The following is a 23,413-nucleotide window of genomic DNA, read 5'->3' on the forward strand; positions in this document are numbered from 1 at the left end:
TTCAGAATGAGAAACCAAAACATTCTGCCACACATTAATCTTAGTAATCTATTAACAAATGGTGGTAGGATTGTGTGCGGCTGTTGGGTGCAGTTTTTGGCTTATTTTAAATATGTGTGTATGTGTGTGCATGTCTCTGGGTATGTACACATCCTGTATATGTGTCTCTCTAGATACTTACGTAAAGCCTGACTTGCTTGACTAAGGCAGGATTCTAGAATTCACTAAGGCAGACTAAACACTTAAAAACTAGCTTTCTCTGAAACTGAACTGAAAGAACGGCATTGACATTGTAAATGTTACATCACTGAGGTGGCAGAAAAGCGTTGGAATGTTGGGTGAGAAATAAATGCCTAGGATGACCAGATGAAAGGTGAGTATGGAACTTTGGAGAAAGCGATGAGATCAATGAGATGACCACTGAACAGCTTGCCTTGTCCGCAGGTGTCAACCTGGCCCAGGGCTTGTCAGCTCGACGGTCATAGTCAGGAGAATCGGTGACTTCCACATACTCATTAAATCTCAGGATCCTTCGTGCTTGCAGCTCCGCCACTGTGGGTCTCAGGCTGAGCTGCACAGGGGGTTGGGAGAGAAAAGACACATATCAGTAAAGCTGTTTGCATTCTTGTGATGGCAAGTTTTTCCTTCCCTTTTTTTTTAATACAGATAATACTTTAAAGTTATGGTTAAATAAGGTCACTTTCAAAAAAAAAAAAGGCAGTGGTGCCTTGGGAATTTGTAATGAGAACTAGAAAGCAGTGTGCCCTCGTTTTTGAGACTATAAAAATCGTCGTTGCTAGCTAGGTCACTGTTTGGCAGTAACCATCTTACAGTATGTTCTTGTCCCCAACTTGCCAGCGCTGGGCTGAAGGCCTATCATCCCTAACACAGGACACGCCGTGTCCACCCATGGAAGCATCCCAGTTCCAGGGTCGCTGAATGATGAAGACAAAAAACTGTGAAACTTTTAGAAAGAAGCACTAATTCCTGTTCCTAATCCTCAAGCTGTCCACTTGGTCATGTCTTTTAAAACCAAGAAGGGATCAAAGTGAGAGAGAGCCCGCAGTCTTCCTTGACAGAAGGACTCAGAACCCAGATTGGCAATGACCCTTAGCAACTTACAGCACAGAAGACTGGGACAAGGAGGAAGAATGTTGGCGAACTGTATATGCTTGCCAACTTTCTGATACTCCAATCACTTCTTGTGGCCTTCGTCCTAATTTCTAAGAATATCGAATCCAGCCAATCATTAGGGTATTTGCTTTCCTTTCTTCATCTATTCTCAAGTTCAAAGGGCCAACACAATTGTGAGGGCAGAAAGCAAGATAGCCCCATTGGTCAACAGGCATCAACATGCTCTGTTATGTAGTGTTACTGTCCTCCCAGTCCTTCCTCATTTGAGATGTCCTAGGGTATATACACAGAGGTGGACCTCGACTTCTATTTTTTTCTGCAGGGCCCATTTTTAGAATCTTTTTCTCTCTCTCACACACACATGTGTATGTATATGTATATATATATATATAATGTATTACATAGTATGTGTATAAGAATATATACTTATGTCTAGGCAGACTATCTCCTTTTTAAAAGAGATAGTATTTTTTTAGTTGCATGGGCTCAGAAATAGATGGTATATTGTGCATATATGCTCGGTAGTCAAAAGCAGTCTGTTTCCTGATCCTCAGTCTACTCCTGAGTAAAACCAAAGTCAACACTCTCCTTTTCAAACTATTCCAATCCAAGGATTCCAAGAAACTTGATTCTGCACTTGGAGCCCACCGAAGCAGAGAAACAGCAACTTCACCCCTGTCTACCTGCACAAAGTCCTGGTAGCTAGGCAACAAAACAAAGGAGAGAATGGCCTAAGTGTTCTGTTCTAGTCCTAGATGTGACCCATCCTGTACTGCTGGATCCCTGCTGCCTCTCTGGGGCTGGTGGGAATAAGGAGTTGAGAGAAATCCTGTGCTTGAGGTCTGGCGAGATGGCAACCCCATTGGTTAGTGGCCCCATTGATCAGACATGCCCCACCTAGACTTCCTCTCAGGTCTATGCTAGTCATAGGTAGGGTAGACTTCAGTGCTGTAGATTCAGGTGGGTCTTGGCAGAGAGGGCTGTATGGTACAATGTAAAGAGCAAGGGAGAAATGGTGGGCACTGTATTCTCATGGAGGAGCCCAAGGGGGTTGAAAAAAAGCTCAGTATACTCCAGGAGTAACCCTGGAGCCAGGCAAAGAGTACTGATAGTCTAGAGTGACTTAAGGGTCACCAAACACTAGCAAAGCAATCCCTAGAAATCCAGTTCTCAGAATCTTTCAGTTTTTGACATTTAGGACTTCTGAGGAAAAAAAAAAGAGACAAATTAAGGGTTTTTTTTTCCCTCTTTTGGAATTTTTTTTTCCCCTTCCAAATCCAGATCCTATAACTTTCCACGGGAATGGAGTGTTTTCTGAATTCACCTTAGAAAGCTTTTGCTGCAGACTCCAGCCAGCCCTCAAAAATGTGGGTCAGGCCCCATACACTTGACTTGGGTCATATTTTAGTCACACTACCCTTTTTTCCAGGTATGGAAGGTATATCTAAAGAATTATTGCAAGGATTTATAATGAAATATTACGTCTAATAGTGCTTTTTTCCCCCCAAAAGAATATTCTTTTGGCAGGGCTCTGGAATGAGATTTATATTTTCCTCAAATGTGAAAACAATTGTCTGAGTAAATTTGTCAATTTGGGTAGCTCTGTGACAGCCAAGCTGGCTGGTCAAGCTCACTTAATATATGACTCCCACTTCTGATAGTGGCAAATCTTCGGTAGTCACAGGGTATTCATTTAGTTTTTCCAAGACTAAATGGAAAATGAGAACAGTTTTAAATGTTACTTTTAAAAAATGGAATTATACATTTATATATAAATTGAAATGTGAATTTTTGGTGGTATTTTCTTTTTCATTCCTTTTTGTATTTTTAAAGATTTTCACACAGTGCATGAAAAACTTTTGAGTAGTAACTTTCCAAAATTAACATAACATGGAAACAGAAAAAAAATACACTGTTTTGTGTATTATTTTTAATAGCTATGATTCTGTTGAAGATGACTATAAATAATTATGCCTAAACATTACATATTCACATTTAAAATGAAAATTTAAACAAACAAACCAACGAAGTTTATTTCAGAGAGTTCATTAACAATCAGAATGTCATTACCTTCCGGCTAAGCCTGCGTTTAAGTTCCATTTTTGCTTCTTGCTCCTCTTCTTCATTCTTTTCTGTTTGTTATGGGGGAAAAGCACAGCTACTTAGTTACTAAAGAGAGACTTCAGCATCAGAAATGTCTGTTAGATCACAATTACTTGATTCTAATACTGACTAAACATCCTACTAACATTTTCAAAAGTTATTGTAAGAGCTGGGACGCTCATACCTGTAATCCAAGCTACTCAGGAGAATCCAAGCTACTCAGCTACTGGCTGAGAATATTGGTCTAAAGCCAGCCTGGGCAGGTCTTGACTCCATCTCCAATTAACTAGCAAAAATGCCAGAGTGGAAGCATGGCTCAAGTGGATACCATTTGAGCAAGATATTGGAATATGAGGCTGTGAGTTCAAATGCTAGTACTGCAAATACAAGTGTTATCTAAAAAGATTACTCCCCCGCCAAAGTTATGACAATGATAAGATCCCAAACTTATTCCCAGTTACACCTGTAATGGGAAATATCTATGTATACCGTTCACACCTTGCTTCTGGTTCTTTGTCTATTTAAACCTATATAGCTCATGTCTATACCCCAAGATGGCTGAGGATGGACTGCTCCCGTTGTGTAATAAATCTGTTTCTCTGCCTTTCAAAAAGACTAGGTTATGAGAAGACTTTGCAAAGCCAGGTGGTAGTGTGCAAGCCTTGATACCAGGTACAAAGACATGTACGAAGGAGATAGGATTGCAGTCTAGGACCTACCCTTGGCAAAAGCACAAAGCCCTATTCAAAAAAATAATAGCAGTAAAAAGGGCTTGCGGTATGCCTCAAGTGAGAGAAAGATTTTCCAGAAAGATCAGTCATATTTGTACATGTATGTCGTTTCTATAAGTGTGTGTGGTTTCCTCTCTTATAGGATTGTTTTACTTCAGTAATTTTAAATCTGTTTCCTGACTGCTAGCTCTTTTCTGAATGGAGATGGACAAGAGACTGTCCATACCCTGTTGAAAAGCATAGGCCTTACAAGCATGATTTACCAGAATTCAGATGAAATTTTACTTGGGGATCTGGCCTGCATGTGAAGAATCTGAGACATATTAAAAGAGCAAATGAGAACCATCCGATGCATGTCTGAGCTGCTGAGTTCCATTCAAACCCAACCAAAATATTTGATTTGTCTTTCCTTGGTTCCCATAGAAGCTGAATGTAAACATTTCTTTGAATTTGGCTTTCAAACCAGAATGTTCTGAACAGGGTTATGGTGTACTGTGGGTGGAAATTATTTATTTTCTTCTGACTTTAACTTTCCTAAGTCGCCTTTTTCCTTAGTGCTTCACCAAGTCATACAATTTAGTGCTGTGCAACAGATGGAATTTTAAAAAGCTCAGATCTTTCTTTTTTTTTTTTAAGAAACAAACACCCCTTCAGGTTTTATTGGTTGCTTAGTTGAAGAACTTCTGTATGTTACTTCTTATAGCACTTCTGTAAGGTGAGAATCGACTAAGATACCAATGCTTATGAAAATTATCTTTCAGAAAGTGTGGTTAAAAGCTTTATGGAGGGGAAATCATGCTGTAGAAGGGCTTAATGAAAGAAAAATCTCTTCTATGGGAAGATAATTATAAGTATTTTAAAAATTCAAGTAATGTAGAGGTTGATTAAAATACGTACAAATGTGGAAATGTCACAATAAAAATCCACTATGCTAACAAAAATCTTTAAATAATTCAAAGAGACTTCCCACAAAGATTAAGATTATTATTATTATTACTATTATTTTAGTGGTATTGGGATTTGAACTCAAGGCCTTCTGCATGGTAGGTAGGTGCTCTACTGTGAAGCCACATCTCTAGCACATTTTTGTACTAGTTGTTCATTTATTTATTTAGTGCCAGTCCCAAAAGCAGGGCCTGGGTGTTGTCCCTGAGCTCTTTTGCTCAAGCTCAAGTCTGGTGCTCTACCATTGAGTCACAGCTCTGCTTCTGGCTTTTTTGCTGGATGGTCGGAGATAAGTGTCCCATGGGATTTCCTGTCCAGGCTGGCTTTGAACGTTAATCCACAGATCTCAGCCTGTGAAGTAGTTAGGATTACAGGCATGAGCTACTGTATCTGTCTGCACTGGTAATTTCTGAGATAGGGAGGGGCTTTCTCCCTGCTTGGGAGGCAATCAGACCTCGAGCTGCTCCTTTTCGGTTTCCTGTCGTTACTAGGATGACAGGCAGTGTATCCAGTTCCTGATTTTAAGGAGGCCTTCGGGTCGAATCATGATCCTCCCAATCTCAGACCACCAGATAGCTAGGAATAAAGGGGCAGCCTAATCTTTGTTCTTGAATAGGGTAAATTCTCTGTATGTTTTCCTTCTCTGGCTAAGAAAAGGTTTCTGCAGTACGACTTGGAATTTGTAAGGGAGAAGATGATCTCAAAAAGTGAACACAAACTGAAATCACCCACAGGACACGAGACAGATGACATGTCAGTATCAGACTTGTTTATAATTGAGATTTTTTTTTGACACAGGATTCCAGTATAGCCCAGGCTGACACAGATGCATGGTTATAACCTGCCTTAGCCTCCTCAGTGCTGGCCCCACAGGTATGAGACTGCACCTGGTCTCAGATTTTCCCCTCCACATGCACTATAGGTTCTTCTCAGTGCTTCACAAATATATAGGTCTTTTCACACCCTTCAGTCTATGGCCAAGGTTCAAATAAATTACCATATATGAATTAGACAAAGCTTTTCTAGATTGTCTATGTCAAACTTGAGGCTCATGCAATTAAAACTAGAGCTTTATAGGGTGAGAACTTTGTGGATATTAATAATAAGAAAAAATATTATAGTTGAAACAGTTTAATTCTTCCTATATAGCTATTATGCTGGGTTTATTTATATATTTATATTTGTTAGTCATGAGCTTTGAATTCAGGTCTTGGGTATTGTCCCTGAGTTTTTTTCACTCAAGGCTAGTGCTCTACCACTTTGAGCCACAGATCTACTTCTGGTTAACTGGAGATAAAGGGCTGGCTTTGAACTATGATCCTCTGATCTCAACCTTCTCAGTAGCTAAGATTACAGGCATTAACCATGAGCACCTGGCTGTTATGCTGTATTTTTAAGGGTAATTTCAAAGGGAAAAAAGTTAGGCATCTAATATATCCCAAGGCTAATGCATGCTACCTTCTTCATTTTTGCAAAGAGAATTTAGTTTTGCCTTATTAAGTCATTGTTCAACCAGGTGACAGCCAGTGACCTTTCATAAAAGAAGGGTCAACTATGGTTAGGGAGTTGAGTTCCTCACATATCTCATGTTTGAAACCATACTTCTAAGAAAGATAGAAGAAGAGAGATCAAGGTGGACGAAAGCCCCCAAAGTAGCTCTTTGGCATCTTATTAAAGAATCAATATACTACCTTGTACAGAGTCAAGTTCTAGCAGTACCAACAACTGGAATTTTATTCTACTCTAGTTTATTCATTGATGTGTGTCATGATGTATGTATTTTGGTGGTACTTAGGTGTGAACTCAGGGCCTTGGGTTTGTGAGACCTTATCATTTGACCCATGTCCTAGCCTTGAATTATATATTCCTGAGTTATCAAGTTAGATAAAATGGATCCAAAAGAGCCATCTATGTATGTATAGGTGTAAATATAGTAGTACTAGGTCTTGAACTCAGGGCCACATTCTTGTTAGACTGTCCCTGTACTTTAACCATATCCTCAGCTCTTTTTGTTTTTGCATTACATACTTTTTGAATAAGGTCTGTATTTTCCCCCTGAATTGGTCTTGAACTAGTAATGCTCTTACCTATGCTGCTTACATAGCACTTAACCATCATTTCCAGTTTGGGGGCTGAGATGCGATTTCATTAACTTTTGCCTTAGTTGGCTCCAAACCACCACCCACCTGGTCTGCACTTCCCTGAGTAGCTGGAATTACAGATGTGAACTGCTATGATAATGTGCCACATTTTTTTTTTTTGCCAGTCGTGGGCTTGAGCTCAGGGCCTGAGCACTGTCCTTGGACTTTCTCAAGGTTAGAGCTCTACCACTTGAGCCTCAGCACCATTTCTGGCTTTTTTCTATGTATGTAGTACTGAGGAATCGAACCAGGGTCTTCGTGCATGCCAGGCAAGCACTCTACCACTAGGGCAAACTCCCGGCCCCGTGTGCCGTATTTTTTGAGGACTCCACGTGTTCTACGTTCACTACATGTGCCCAGGTGGATATTTTCAACAACTGAAAACACGTGTGTTAAGTCTGACATCTATGTATTCACAGGACCTGGGTCAGTGTGTGGTTAGTCAGATGATGAAGCAGGAAGTCAACAGCAGACTATAGATGGCAGACATATAAGTGTTCATTATAAAACTCCAGTTTTTCTGCATGCTAAGAAATATTTCAAATTAGGTATAGTGTCACATCCCCACGATCTCAGCACTGGTGAAGGTGAGGCTGTAGGAATATGAGGTTCAAGGCCAGCCTGGGCTATAATATTGAGTTCATGGACAACTGCAGCTCTAGAGACAGAATTCAAGCTAGGAGGACATGTACAGCTAAATATTTTAAGGGGACTTGCACTTTGGCTCCATTTCGAGATGCAAGACAGTCCATAAACACCAATTAGCTTGACTAACAGAAGTTGACCTTTCAAGCATCAAAAGGTAATCTTCTTTTTTCTTTTTTGTTGGTCCTGGGGCTAGAATTCAGGGTTTGAGTGTTGTCCCTGAGCTCATTCGTCCAAGGCTAGCACTCTATTAGTTTAGGCCACAGATCCACTTCTGGTTTTCTGGTGGTTAACTGGAGATGAGAGTCTCACAGACTTTCCTGCTCAAGCTGGCTTTGAACTGTGATCCTCAGATCTTAGCCTGCCAAGTAGCTAGGATTTATAGGTGTGAGGAATCTGTACCTGGTGGTCCATTTAAATTCCTACTTTAAAGGACTACTTCTAAAATACACAATGACATATACCTTAGTACACCTATGTTTTTTGTTGTTGTTGTTTTAATAAACTCCAGTGACACCAAAGTAAGAACAAAATTGAAGTAAAGAGTAACATGGGAAATACAATTTGTGCTGTGGTTCCCACTGAAAGTTCTCTGCATTTACAGCTTAAAATTAAAAAAAAATTAAAGCAGGGAGAGGGTCTGATTGAGAACTGTTGAATGAAACCGAGAATCTGTGACTCAGTTTCTTAGTCTGTTATAAAAAGACAACCCACTGAAAGAAAACACATGGATTTTCTTACCACACATGGATTTTCTCCAGATGGACAATTACACTGTTTTAAACAAAAGCTAGAGAGCAATTGATGTAGAAAAACCGAAGACAGAGGGCTGCATGAAGTGTGGGTCAGATAATGCCATTCAGCTCCCTGTGCTGTGGGGTGGGAAGGCAGGGAGCAGGGGTCTTGGAGGATGGGAGAGCCAGGAGAGTCTCCACCATAGTCTGCTTGCCTTGGCCAGGTAGCCAAGGAGATCACAAGATCAGGAGATCACAAGCCATTATCAGAGTCTCCAGACTGGAAACGTGTCTTCCTTTCCAGAATCAACATGAACTTAGAAGGAAGTACATAAAGTGTTGGAGTCAAATCTGAAGTAGACTTTGGTATTTTACTCTTTCCCGAACCTCCAGGAAAACAGAGGGTACAAAAGCCAACACAGCACTTAAGATCAACATGTAATAAATTTCCGGATCCCTGAAACAGTTCCTCAAATAACCAAACTCCAGTGTGGTTTGGCAGATTCATCTCACAGGAGCAGGAGAGAATTATCCAGAATTTATTCTGTCTCCCCCCCCCCACTCCCCACCTCCCCAAGGATTGCATCAGGCAACCAATAAGACATGATCTCTGAGTTTTAGGAACTTTTAGAGTCTGCATTTAAGTTAACTTAAAATTGAATTCAACAGTTATTTCCCAGGAATCTGTGCTTGTGGTTTTTGTGATCAAAATGAGATGTTGCTATCAACAGCTTTCAGAAAAACTAAGGCAGAAATGTACCCTTCTTTTCTAGACATGCCTCTCCCTGCCCTCCCTCCCTTTCAAACTGACACGTTCACACATTTCCAGTCACTTAAAGCCCTTTCTTAAGTTCTACTTTAGTGATACAAACAGCCAGAAAAAATAAAAAACATTGCTAAGACAAAGATATCATAGACTTCATTCCATGTACAGTTAAAGCTTCACTGTTGGTTGCTTTAGTTATGACAACTGCAGCCTAAATATCCTACGAAAATCTTTCTTTCCTTCAGGAAAGAAAATAACTCAGGCTGATGCGTTGGGGTCAGCAGCGGGCCAACTGCGCTCTGCAAGCTATGCTGCAGAACCTTCTATGTAGTACTCTGCTGGTTTCTCCTTTGTTATTTCATGTAATAAAAAGCTCTTTTGAAGCTGGATTATTATATAAAAGTACAGTAAGGCTCCACTTAAAAAAATATCCATTTCTTGCTGGAGTCAGTTAACAATACTGATAAATAATAGCAGGGGGAAAAAAAAAAACCTGGGTTTCTACTTGGGTTTTCCATACAGCCCTGGCAAATTGACTAGAAGGAAAAATAGAATGGAAAAATAAAGTAGGAATAAAAGGAGAACTCTTTAAGAGCTGAAGAACTGTAAGTGAAAGGGACACAGAAAGATCACAAATAAGAAAATGAAATATGTTGAAAAATGTTGACCATGATGTTGCGTTAAACTGTTCAACTTAGCAGCAAAATTTTGTGATTAATAATAATATAGGGATGTCTGGTTTCCTTGCGGATTCTTTGACAAATATTTGCAAGTAGATGAGAGCATTTTCTTAAGTATGTGGGTAAAAGAAAACTAGGGAATATATTTCATCTTTTTCAAAAATAATTGCTCTAGTCTAGGGATGGATGACAGCCTGAAAACCATTATGCAAAATGTAAAATTTAAGATTGTTGCCTTTTTTCTTTTTTCTTTACTGTTACTCAGGGCCTTGGTGTTGTCCCTTAGATTTTTTTTCCCCTCAAGGCTAGTGCTCTACAACTTGAGAGCTACAGTTCCATGTCCAGCTTTTTGCTGGTTACTTGGAGATAAGAGTCTCATAGCTTTTTCTATCCAGACTGGCTTCGAACCTTGATTGTCATATCTCAGTCTCCTAATAGCTTGCAGTGTAAGCAATAAGTGTCCAGCAAGAAATTATTTTTCAATAACCAACAACCACCTATAGCTATAACATAACTGGACCATGCCATTCAATTATGACTGAAGACTGGCCCAGCTGTGAGGCGGCTTTTTAAAAAAAATGAACCCCCATGAGGCAATGCATGCCACAGGATACTTACGTTTTAGGATATTTCTTTGCTCTAATTCTTCAGTGGTTGGCCTCTGGCTGAGTCGCCTACAATGACAAAAAAGACAAAAAAGAATTGTTTACAGACTAAGTGCCTTCAGTGGGAAATGCAAAATCAAACAATGAAGCCAGACCTGTTCATGTTCTGAAAAGTAACAGGTTGTATTTAATGCCACAAAATTCTCTCCTATGTATCACACAGGTGTCTCCAGATTGTGGCTCAAGTGGCCAGGCATGTCCTATGCTCCATTTTATCACTTTCTCTTTGAGACAGAACTGTTTGTTCATCACTTGGTACCCAGTCACAGACCTTCTCCTCCCCATCAGCCTGGCTGGTGGTGTGAGCCACACTTATAGCCTTTTTTTTGGTTTACTTTTCAGGAAGAACCTCAAGTTTTTGCTTAGGGCTGGGATTGGACCACGATCCTCCTACTTATACCTCCTGAATATTTGGGATTACAAGTAAGATCTATCAACCCAGCTTGTTTGTTGCATTAAAGTCTCCCTAACTTTTTACCTATGCTGGCCTTTAATCTCAGTTCACCAAAGAAGGTGGGATTGTAGGCATGAACCACTGTGTTCAGCCTGATGTTGCTTTTTCCCACCCCCCCAAATGTGGAGCTTGAACTCGGGGCCTGAGCATTGTTCCTTAGTCTCTTTGTGCTCAAGGCTAGCACTTTACCACTTGAGCCAAAGCACCAGTTCCGTTTTTGAATGGTTAACTAGAGATAAGAGTCTTATGGGGAATTTTCTCTCCAAGCTTGCCTTGAACCATGAGTCTCAGATCTCAGCCTCCTGAGTAGTTAGGATTACAGGCACAAGCCACTGGCAGCCTGACATTATTCTTATATAGAAATACTGTCCAGTGGTTTAACTTCTTCACAGTAAAACAAACAGCAGCAAATAAAACAAATAAAACAAACCCTAAAAGCACATATTCCATTAGGTAGTATAAAAAGTACAAAACAGGAGACACAATAAAAGAAAGATTAAGCAGAAAGCCCAGTAACAGAAATCCTAATCTGGTTTTGCAACAAAGAAACTATCAGAGACCATCTGGCCCAAACCTACAGAGAACCTGGTTCTCTGTAGAAAGTTTGTTGGACCTCACCTAAATGAAACCCTTAGAGACCTCAAAGCTACTTGGCTGGATGAGATATCACACCTAAAAAAGGGAAGGGTTTTTGAGTGGATCACCATCCAAGACTAACTTGAAAAGACCAGATGGACCGGTATGCCCGAAACTCCCCCCAGATTCACACTGATCTCAGGAGGGAGGCAGGTATGAATCAGTCATTCCTGCATACACCACCAGCAATTACCTGACCAGCTTGGTTCCAATCTGATGCCGGATTTCCTGCCTCTCTTCTTCAGATGTACACTGTAGGATGTTTTTGTCTTCTAACTCTTTCTTGGATGGTCTGTTGCTAAGTTTGATAGCAAGAGTATCCCTTCGCCGAATCTTACTTGCCAGAGTACCTGAGGAATAAAACCAGGGCAGGGATGCGGATAAAGCAGCCATGAGCAAGTGTATTGAGGTTACACCGCACTTTAGATAGAACCCAGTCCAAGTTCTTTATCCACTGCGAGAGGGCAATGTTCATTAACTGAGGGGAAAGAAGATCTGGAGTTAGATGTAGTTCATTTTGAGAAGGCTTGCAATCTACATTTTTTTTTTAAGAAGCATGTGCTGGGAAAACATTGGGACACCATGAAAAAACTTGGAAGTCTATAAGCTCAGCACTTGGAAAGAGAGATACAGCTGAAGTGATATGGTGGTATTTCACTGATACGGTGGATAATGGAAATTAGTGACTGCACAATGCTTTTCCTGCCTTTTTCTTTTCCCAGTTAACACAAATTTTATTTGTTCTGTACAGTTAATCCCTGTCATCCTTTTCCCTCCATTCCTGTTGGCAAAGAATCCAGCATGTACACAAATGTTGTAACCTTCAATTACCCATGGACCCTTAAATCTCAGCAGATGAGAGTTCATACCAGAAGGATGACATAATTTTGCATTTTTTCCTCCTCTATACAAATCAGAGGGAGTCTGACAAACTTCTGTTTAATCGTGAGTGCAAAAATAAGTTTTCTTTTTAAAAATATATTCCCCTGCTTCTTTTTCCTCTCTCCTTTCCCAAACTGTTTTATGGTTCTTATTATGCTTTCTTCATGTGTACATGTGTATATAACTTTGATCTTTCTTTCTTTCTTTTTTTGCCAGTCTTGGGCTTGGGCTCTGGGCCTGAGCACTGTCCTTGGGTTTTCTCAAGGCTAGAGCTCTACCACTTGAGCCACAGCACCACTTCTGGTTTTATTCTGTGTATGTGGTATCGAGGAATGGAACCCGAGGAATCTTCATGAATGCTAGGCAAACAAGCACTGTACCACTCTACCACTGGCCCTATAACTTTGATCTCCTTGACCCAATTTTTTGTCTTAACATTTTCAAATATATGCACTCATAACCTATAGAGATGCATTTTCATTATCTATAAATTCAGTCCCATAGTGAATTCCTTCCAATTCATCCTGCTCAGAGGTTAAAGAAACATTCTAGCTCTTTAAGCTGAATATAAATGGCAGCACTCTTTTATTCAGGCAACACACCTTTACCTGGTGTGTTGAACGAGTGAAAACTTCGCTATGAAAACTGCTGCATACATGTCAGTGAAATTCTCACACACCTGGATGAGCAAGTCAGTGACCCCTGCCCAGATGTTGTTTCTTCAACAACAGTTCCAAGCTCATGGCCATCTCTGACCTGAGAAAGGCACCTCTCATGAGAAAGTCTGGGTCCTTCGCATAAACACCAAGGTGCTCCTCTAGCTCCTGGATGAAAGCCAGAGCCAACCCTGGGCATCGTCTTCCAACCAAGGCCTCTCATCATAGTTAAACTATAGGACAGACATACTTCTGTGAGAAAGGATGCAAAGAAAAACACCAGCTGTCTGTTAGCTCAAGAAATCCGTGCTCTTCGTAACATGCAGCTGCCTTTGTCTACCATCTAACGCCCCTCCCCACCTCCTGCAAATACTCTTACTTTCTCCGCTGCCATCTTCATCTTCATCTTCTTCCTCGTCATCATCTGTATACAAGATGGGGCCATCTGAGTCAGAATCAGTGGCCTGGTACTCCCTTGGGCCATCATCCTCTGAAGATTCTCCCATCAGCTCAGCGGACAACAGCTGAGGTCCTGCCTTCTCCATCTCCTCTTTGGTCATAAAACTGTGAAGGGCACAAAAAACATAGGGCTGATGTGAAGCTCAGAGCAACCTGAGGGGGGCGCTAACATCATAAAAGGAGCTTTCAGTGTCACACAGGCACTGTTCAGGCTGAGGAAAAGGAGAAGCTGGACACATTCCGTTGTACATTTATACCACATTTTGTTGATCCGTTCACCGTCCCAGTGCTGCATGTGGGCTCTTTCCATCTTTTGGCTTCTGTAAATAATGCTGCTAAGAATCCAGGCCTACAAATTCAATTCTTTAGGCTAACGTTACAACAGGGGCTTGAACTCAGGGTCTGGGAGCTTCCCCTACTCTTCTGCGCTGAAGCCTAATGCTCTACCACTTGATCCACAGCACCACTTACAGCTTTTTGATGGTTAATCTCGGAGTCTTATGGACTTCCCTGCCACAGTTGGTGTCCAGCTATGATCTTCAGATTTCAGCCTCCTGCACAGTAAGGATTACAGGCATGAGCCTTCAGTGCCTGGTTGCAATGTGTAATTTTTTGAGAAACTATATACTGTTTCCCTAACTAAGAGAAAACATTGCTATTATTGTTTTTGAGATAGATATCCCTATCTAGCCCAGCCTGCCCTCTTATCTCTCAATCCTCCTGCCTCATCCTTCTTGAATGCTGTGATGATTGGCTTGCACCACCATGCTGGGAAGAAAAAAACATTCTGTGTATATCAGTACTAAGGATTCAGTGCACAGCGTCATATACTCTCCCTTGGCTTTTTTGGTCTAGACTTGAGCCATGTTTCCTTTTTCAGGCCTTTAGTTAGTTAATTGGAGATGAGTCTCTTGTACTTGTCTGGCCGGGATGACTTTGAACCTTAATCCTCAGATTCCAGCTTCCTGGGTAATTAGAATTACAGATGTGAACCACCTGTGCCTGGCTAAGATTCATGTTTTCTGAGGAGAAACTTTTTTGTGGGTCTTATAGTTTTAGTTGATTGCTATTGGAAACCATTCATGTTTGCAAAGACTGTCATTATTGATGACTGCAAAATGTTTAATAAACACACCAACTAATAATAATTCCTTCTGGATATAGCCAAACAAGATATTTGAGTCAAGCCTTGTACTTTGTGTTATTCTTTACTATTTTTTTTGCCAGCTACAGGACTTGAACTCAGGCCTGGGCACTGTCCTTGGGCTTTCTCGAGGCTAGAGCTTTACCAGTTGAGCCACAGTACCACTTTCAGCTTTTTCTATGTATATGGTACCAAGGAATTGAACCCAGGTCTTCATGCAAGCTAGGCAAGCACTGTTACCACTAAGGCAAACTCTCAGCCCCTCTTTACTAATTTTTAATGAAATTATTATTTTAATCTCATCATTTGTATTTTATCACATTTTACCCTTCACAGAGTCAGCATACATTTACATTGTGTAAGCATTCTGCACTATAAGGTCGGCAGGTGATTTTCAGCCCCAAAAAAGGTCAGGAGGAAGTTTCCTAACTAAATCCAATCTAGAATCCAAATGGAGACCTGTGATTTACTCAATGTTTTACTTCATTTTCTACTTATTAAAATTTATATTAATGAGCTGGGTGTCAGTGGGTCACTCCTGTAATCCTATTGGACCAGGAGACTTAAGATCTAAGGATCGTGGTTCAAAGCCAGAGTAAGCAGGAAAGGGTGAGACTTATCTCTAATGAATCAGCAAAAAACCAAAAGTGGAACTGTGCAAGGGGCAGAGCCCTTAGCCTTGAACATAAAAAGAACTAAGGGCCCTAACTTCAAGTCCCAGTAATGGCCACAAAAAATGTTACATGAGTGTTTAAGTTACACTTAATGTTAACTATTAGCTAATTAGTGTCAGTTAATCTTGTGCTCACATTAATGTTTTTCCCCTCTAGTTCTAGGCACATTGAACAAAATGGTGCATCTTGAAATGTTTGAGAAGCACACTTAAAATTACCTCAGATACATTCTCAAAATGGGTTGATTAATTTCTGCCTCACAATACAGAAGATAATGTATGCTACAGATTAAAAACTGCCTATGAACAGAACCCCTACAGTTAGAACTTAATATGAAAGTACAGGTTAGGTATTTTTATACACAGCCATTTGCCCTCTTTAAAGTTTTGATGTTTGCATTCCAAACAGAAGTCTTTTCATAAAATGACAAGATTTTCACACTTTAGGTAACTAAATATAACAGAGAGAGTTCTAAGTAAAGCCAGAGACTAAGAGCAAAAACTTCAAATTTAAATATCCACTTAACAGAGGAAGAAAGAATTCAGAAGAAAATGGAGAGACTACTTACTCCAGGTTCATTAATTCAAGAACAAATAGAAACTATCCATGTAGGATAAATTATAAAAATTATATAAATTATCCTACTATCCATGTAGGATAAAAATTTCATTTTTGATGAATGTGTAGAGAAGAAAACACATGAGTCCTTACAGGGAAGCAGTAGTTACTTTGACTATCCCTAACATGAAAATCTGTGATAAATGTTCTAATGTCACATGATATCCTAATCTTGATCCCCCAAGGATAATATCAATAGAAATGGAAAAGTGATGTTTATCATTGTGACAGTTCTTCACACAGGCTTACTAGGGGATATTAAATTCTCAGCATGCCCTATGACAGTTACTATAATACAACAGCTTGCTGTTTGTGGAAGTAAACTGAACAGTCACCTCATTTTTGGCCACTGGCACTCTGAATGCTCAAGACCCACCTAATGTCCATATTCTTCAGTATAGCGAACAATGAATTCAAGAACTCAATAAACTATTTCCCCAAATTTAGATGTTATCTTAAGTACTTGTACTTTTTGGGTATGTTGGCCAATATTTTGCTTTGAAAACGAACAAAAGAAATCACACTCATAACCAGATGCCTATAATCCTAGCTACTCAGGAGGCTGAGAACTGAGGATCGCAGATTGAAGCTAGCCCAGAGAGATAAGTCCATGAGACTCCTATCTCCATTAAACTACTTAGAAAAAGCCAGAAGTCGGTACTATGGCTCAAACGGTAGAGAGCTAGCCTTGAGCAAAAGAAGTTAAGAGACAGCACCTGGGCCCAAATTCAAGTCCCAGGACCAACAACAAAGAAAAAAGAAAAAAGAAAAAACCATATAAAAACGGCAGAAGTAGGAGCATCAGTTTGAGAAGAGATCTGAAATGATTTCAGCCTGTGTCTCATCTCAACACACATTGGCTCTGACTTTATTAGTGGTGTGATCCTGAACACAGTTACCTTTCTCTGTCACAATTTTCTTATCTATACAGCAGGAAACGGCAGGAATTAAATGAGAATGAATGTGCTATCCTAGTTTCTGACATTAAATATTCAGTAAGTGAAGGTTATTATTCAGGACCCTTAAATAAGTTGATATTTTTCTGTCTTGATCAAAATCAACCTAATTAGTACATTAATGGTTTTTTTAATGAAAGAAAATCTATTAAAACATCTGAAGACTGAACTTAGGGTTTATTCTTAGAAACAAGAGAGAAGAAGCTAGATATAAACACTCCAACTCTTCCCTAGATAGAACTGGTAACTGCATTTGTGATAGCCTTCCTTTCATACCTGTGGGACAAGAGGCATCCTTTATCTTTCTTATCCTTTATTAGTAGCATGCTTGTAGGACTGTATGCTTAGATTAAAAAAGCATAAAGGAGGATGAGAATTCTAGGATGATCCCTAGGTTTCTAGATTGGGAAACTGGATGATGGTAGGGCCACTATTCTACTCGGAGATAAAATAACTGATTCTGCCTAGAACTCCTGGAAAGCTTCACAGAGGAGAGGAAATCTGGGATGGGTGAGAAATTAAAGGAGTAAAAATGAGAACTTCTCTCTTGTTGGTGTTGGAATTCTAGACGTTTCCTGAGTCTTAATTTTCTTGGGGGAAGACGCTAACTTGTTACAATGGTGGACAGAATGGGTGAGCAAACTGGACTCATATAATCGAAATCTAAAGACACACACACACATACACACACGCTGCTGAGGCTCTATATGTTGTTAAAAGTTCGAGAGCTGAAGTGGTGTCTGTAACTTCACCAATGAGACTGTCTCCACAACTCTTTGGCATTCCCAGGGTAGGGCTAAGAAAAAACCAATGGCTGAACTCCATGTGTGTTTATCTCCCACTCATCAGTTCAATGCAAAAAAAGAGCTTCATTCATGACTTTAGTGAACTTCTTGATAGGAGGGAAAGGCGCTTTGGGCCTGACTTACCATTTTGCATTTTCTCTGTTCACACTTAAACCAGTGCTTGAGTAGAGAGTGGTGGGTTCTTCGGTCCAAATCAGTTGGCTGGGGTCTAAGGCAGAGATGGACTGGTCAGTTCCATTGCTGACCAGGACCACTGGAGTGTCTGGGGCAATAATGCACTGATCTTCAAGAGGCAGAGGAAGGGCGGGGGAGGAGGGTGGTGGAGTGAGAGGAGGCAGAGGACTCATGGCCTTGGATTTGTCTGTAGTCTGCTCCTCAGCCCCAGGGACAGTCCGCTGAGGTTGGAGGCTCTCTGCACTGGTCTCTGCAGGGTCACCTTTAAGATCAATTGGGCCAGCTATGGCAGTGTCTGAGGACAGCTTGGAGGTCGATGACTGCTTGCCAGTTTTTTTCTTGCCCTTTGCTGTCCCCACAGTCCCTGTTTTGCTAGCAACTGTTTCCTTCGAAGCTCTCAGCCGAGAAGAGGACAAAGTGGATGGAGAAGCAGATGTCTTGGATCCAGATGGTTTTTTCAAATGAGAAGAGCCAGCTAAAACAGAGAGATGCTGCATTAAAAACCAAAGGATGCAAGACTTTCGAATGAAGTGACAAAACTGTAATTGCTTATGACACTGAAACTGTTCCCTTTAAAATGACTGGAAGAAAATCAGCTAATAATATTAATGACCTGGTTTTCTGTCTCCCACCTACCTTGAAGAAAAGATGGAGTGAATGAATTGTAGAGAAAAACTAAGGGACAAAAGCCCCCCTCGCTCCTCTCTCCTGCACTGTTTTGGGACCAACACAAGGGGAGCCCTCTACTTCTTGTCCTGTGGCTACCTGGAAAAGCTCTTGTCAGCTCTAAAGAAGAGGAACTGTGGTGTGGAGGTCACTAGCGGTCAGCGGGGTCCAGTACACAATTGGGCTCTCCACAAATGACAGGTGTACTATGGATGGAACCAGATCTATATTCTGAAGAAGCAGTGCTATGCCACCAACTAGCTTCTTTCTGAGTCAAAAGCATATTCACTCATCTCCTTGCTAAAGAGTAACCACCATTTCAATGACCCTACTACGACAGGGCCTCCAGGAAAGAGCAGCCTCCTTCAAAACGTCAAGAAAATGGTCTCATTTATTTTGACAAAAAGTATTTACATGAATAGCATCTGAGTAATTTCAAAGGAAAGAATATCAGCATCAGAGCTGCTGCTACATCTGTGTGTGTGTGTGTGTGTGTGTGTGTGTGTGTGTGTGATATAGTGCCAACCCTGGGGCTTAAACTAGGGGCCTGGACGCTGCTCCTGAGCTTTCTTTGGTTCAAGGCTAGCTACTTTACTACTTGAGCAACAGCTCCATTTCCAACTTTCTATAAGTTTACTTGAGATAAGAGTCTTACAGATTTTTTCTTTAAAGGTCTTTAGATCTCAGCCTCCTGAGAAGCTAGCATTATATAATGCATTAGCCACTAGCATACAGCTTGCTTGCTTCTTTTTTTTTTTCTCTCTCTCTCCCTTCTACCCTCTCTCTCTCTCTCACTCTCTCTCTCTTTCAGTATTTTGTCAGTCATGGGGCTTGAACTCAGCTTGGGCACTGTCCCTGAGCTCTTCAGCTCAAGGCTACCGCCCTACCTTTAAGCCAAGCCCCATTTCCCATTTTGTAGAGGTTAATTGGCGATAAGTCTCAGGTCCTCTTGTGCCCCTGGCAAGCTTTGAACCTTGGTCCACAGATCTCAGCTTCCTTAGTAGCACCCATCTCAGCTCTATTCATTCATTCATTCATTCATTCATTCATTCATTTATTTATTTATGCCAGTCCTGGGCTTGAGCTCAGGGCCTGAGCACTGTCCTTGGACTTTCTCAAGGCTAGAACTCTACCACTTGAGCCACAGCACGACTTCTGGCTTTTATCTATGCATGTGGTACCGAGGAATTGAACCTGGGTCTTTGTGCATGCTAGGCAAGCACTCTACCACTAGGCAAACTCCCGGCCCCTCTGTTTACGTTTGTCTGAAGTTCCTGGAATCAAGTGATCCTCTATCGGGGCATCCTGAGTAGCTGGTACGGATGTGTGCCAGCTGACTTTTCCCACAAGTTCTGATGCCAAAATTCATAAATCTACTGATTTTTTTTCTTGTGTTTCAAATGGCTCTTTAAAGGATTGCCATGGTATATTTGCCCACTTCTGGATAGCCGCCTTTCAACTAACTTGTTTGTAGAAAAGCAAACTATCAACTATCTTCTTCATGACATCACAGGAAATACATTTAACTCCCATGAGAATATTCTTTTATTTGTGGCCTATGATCCATAACTTCTTCCCGCTCTTCTGTTATAATGCTGTATGTCCCTCTTCCTCGTGAGGGGTTAAACTATCTTTCATGGATAGATGCAACTTAGGAAAGCTTTTGTTAGTATGTGGCGACAAACCACATTACACATTGATGGTGTTAGAACTTACCTTGAGTTATAACTACATTGAAGCCGATTGGGAGGGTCAACGAAGAGATAGTAAATGAGATATAAGATTTCATTAGTTTTAGTATGTGGGAGGAGCCAGTTTCATGTAGTAAGTGAAAGGTTCAAAAAAAGTTACTCCAGTGGGGGCTGGGTACTCATATATATGGATATATTATTTATACATATTATATCATAATATAAAATTCTCCATCACAAAATCTAGACTTGTCATTATCTTTAGTGACCCAAGTTGTTATTTTTCCTTGTGTAAAAGACAAATTCACCAAGTATACTATTATATCCTAAGCCTATTCAAAATTAAGTTTTTTTCAACAAAAGATTTTGTACCTAAACATGCTTTCCTATATTTGACGGTATACTTGATGGAATCTCTTCTATCTATCAAATTCTAATCATATGCTAATACATTTTTGGAAAATTCTTTCATAACATATAAGTTTAAATTTTACCCTGTCTTAAAAAATAAAATGATTATTTTGAATGCTTGGAAGACAAATGTAAACCATATTGTATTTTTTCATTAAGTATTTTTCAATGACAGGCTTTGGTGGAAATCCACAATAATTTTTAAAAAGTGCCAGCTCTTAGTTAATAATGAGAAAGAAAATAAGCAAGGAGATTAACCCTTAATTCCCTGTAAAGCAGAGAAGGTTCAAATAGCTTACCGAAAAGCAAACAGCTGGTTATAAGTCTGCCCCATTAATTATGTATTATGTGACAACTGTTGTTTAAGAATGTAAAGCATCAGACTGAAGGCTGAGAACCACATCTGACCTATTATAAGAGGGCCAGAATTATTCAAATAATACAAAACTACCATGCAGAGAATCCTAAATGGTTACAAATGGAATACGAGCAGGACTCTGAAGGAAAATTGTCAGCATTTGATTTGAAAAGATCCTTATGTAATGGCTTTGTTTCTCTTTGGTAACCCTGGGAATAGTCACATTCTTATTTATGTAAAGGCCCCTCAGGCCTTCAGATGTAATGTCACAGATAAAATGACTGTAATATAAGTAAATCTTCAAGCAAAATAGCAGCATTTTTCAGAGCCAGAAGACTCTTTAGTGGACTTCTAGCATGCAGAGAATGAGGGAGGGAAGGAAGCAGTTTGTACAAAACGAGATCTTCATTCTCTAAGGCAGAATCACGCTCAGGGCTTTACTTTATGAAGGAGCTCAGAGCCTGCCTCACTTTAGGCACAGTGAGGCCATCTGGGAAACCCACAGCAACAAGATGCAACACTGGGGACGGCAGATGGCACCCTAGGAAATGGCCCTTAAGCATTCTCTGCGTATCACCCTGAGATAGGTCATATGAAAGCTTCTGGTCTAGAAGAGACCAGAAACTAGAGGTCTAAGATGGAAAGAGAGAAACCCAAGGAGAGAGGTCTTTTAGCATTTAGAGAGAGTTTTTACCCTGTCAACCACTCTCTGAATTTGAGTAGGATGGGTATACATTGCAAGGGGAGAACAAATACAGATCAGCATTAAGACAGATCCTGGGTAGTTCACTGCTAGGACATTGCTGAAGATGGTGAGGAAAGTAAGATCTGCTGGAATACAGAAGAGCTCTATGCACACGTTAGTGGAGAAAAGCCAGAGCAAACCTTTGCAAATCTAGATAGCACCGAGAGGATCTTTATTCCACTTTACTCGAGGAATAGGAGCTCTACTCTGCATGCACTAGGTTAGAGCTGAAAGCAAAGTTGGATCTACAATATGAGATGCTACTGTCCACTGGTGATCTGTGGTAGCAACTTGTAACTCTACCACACCAGGGTATTTTGTCTTGTAACTTTCACCTCCACTGGAATAGTTTTAGCTGGAGTAGGAGGCAGTGATGGGATGAACTGAATTATGTGTATGAACGCTTTATCATTTATTGGAAGAGAGACAAGTATTACACCAGCTATGTACCTGCCACAGTCTAACATGCCCATCTAAGGTACTTTAAAACAAAAGCCACACCAATAAGCTTTCAAACTCTAACAGACAGAAGGCCATTCGCTACGTGCATAACATCGTATTTGCCCAGCATCACTGACAGGGAACTAACTGAAGTGGGATCAACAAGGAGGCATAGTTACTCCAGCCACCGTGTTGACTGTCCTGTGCAGACAGCTACAGTGGAGTCCCTGGGATCTTCTCTGTCCATGTTGCATCACTGGTTTTATATCCTGAGATGCTAGATGAGCCACGTTTTCCCCCTCCCAGAGCCCAGCATCCTGGATTCAAGCCCACAATGTCCTGGACATACTCACCAGCCTCCCGGGTCGTGTTTCGGCCTGTTGGTTTGGGTGGAGGCACGGGGCCCTGCTTACCAGGAGCTCTGGCATTTTTTTTAGTGGGAGGCGCTTCATCACCTTTGTGGCTGGCCCCGGCTGTGGCCCCTTTAGGAGGCATAGGTGATTTTTTGGGTTTAGGTTTAGGTTTAGGCTTAGGAGGAGCTGAAGGAGGTAGAGCAGGCGCTGTCGGTGTTTCAGAGTGGTTTTCAGTGCTCTCTACAAATGAGAAAGTGAACAGAGCAGACCAGTACAGACACACATAAACAACAGGAGTAAGACATGGTGACAGTGATACACACGTGGGGCTGCCTGGCACTTTGGAAACAAGATGGGGCAATTACATCAGGGAGCACAAATCTGGGGGGTAAAAACCAATGTCTCAAAGACACGTTGGTATGTTCCCTGAGTACACTGATAACTCCTTTGGTAAAAATCTGTGACACAATTCATTTTGATGAATTTGAGGATAAATCTAAGTGTCCATAAGCCCGGGGCCTGGATTTTGGCCTCCAGTCTATGGTGGCTGGATGATCACTAAATTGAAAAAAAATCACATTTTTTTTGTCTGTGTGTGTGTGTGTGTGTGTGTGTGTGTGTGTGTGTGTGTTTAGGATTTGAACTCAGAGCAATGCACTTGTAAAGAGGGTGCTCTAGCACTTGAGCCATGCCTCTAGCCCCCAAATTAATAACTGAAGGACCTTTAAAACCACAGATGAGTACT

General features: G+C 40.8%; 1 protein-coding gene across 5 annotated transcripts in view; it reads right to left on the reverse strand.

Moving 5' to 3' along the window:
• Phactr2 (phosphatase and actin regulator 2) overlaps window positions 1-23,413 on the reverse strand; it is a 381,904-nt gene that overhangs the window by 230,998 nt on the left and 127,493 nt on the right. For 2 of the 5 annotated variants that reach the window (XM_090338008.1, XM_090338007.1), the window contains exons 5-11: window positions 22,669-22,908; window positions 17,953-18,478; window positions 13,552-13,736; window positions 11,828-11,984; window positions 10,498-10,553; window positions 3,205-3,266; window positions 434-571 (exon numbers count right to left, since the gene is read on the reverse strand). The exons of 1 other annotated variant lie outside the window; for it this stretch is intronic. In XM_090338008.1, the coding sequence (XP_090194134.1) occupies window positions 434-571; window positions 3,205-3,266; window positions 10,498-10,553; window positions 11,828-11,984; window positions 13,552-13,736; window positions 17,953-18,478; window positions 22,669-22,908 (1,364 nt within the window). The remainder of the gene's footprint in view (window positions 1-433; window positions 572-3,204; window positions 3,267-10,497; window positions 10,554-11,827; window positions 11,985-13,551; window positions 13,737-17,952; window positions 18,479-22,668; window positions 22,909-23,413) is intronic. 2 more of the 5 variants (XM_090338010.1, XM_090338009.1) reach the window with 1 other exon arrangement.

This window comes from Megascapheus bottae, chromosome 8 (assembly GCF_031878675.1).
Source record: "Megascapheus bottae isolate mThoBot1 chromosome 8, mThoBot2.hap1, whole genome shotgun sequence".
Lineage (NCBI taxonomy): Eukaryota > Metazoa > Chordata > Mammalia > Rodentia > Geomyidae > Megascapheus > Megascapheus bottae.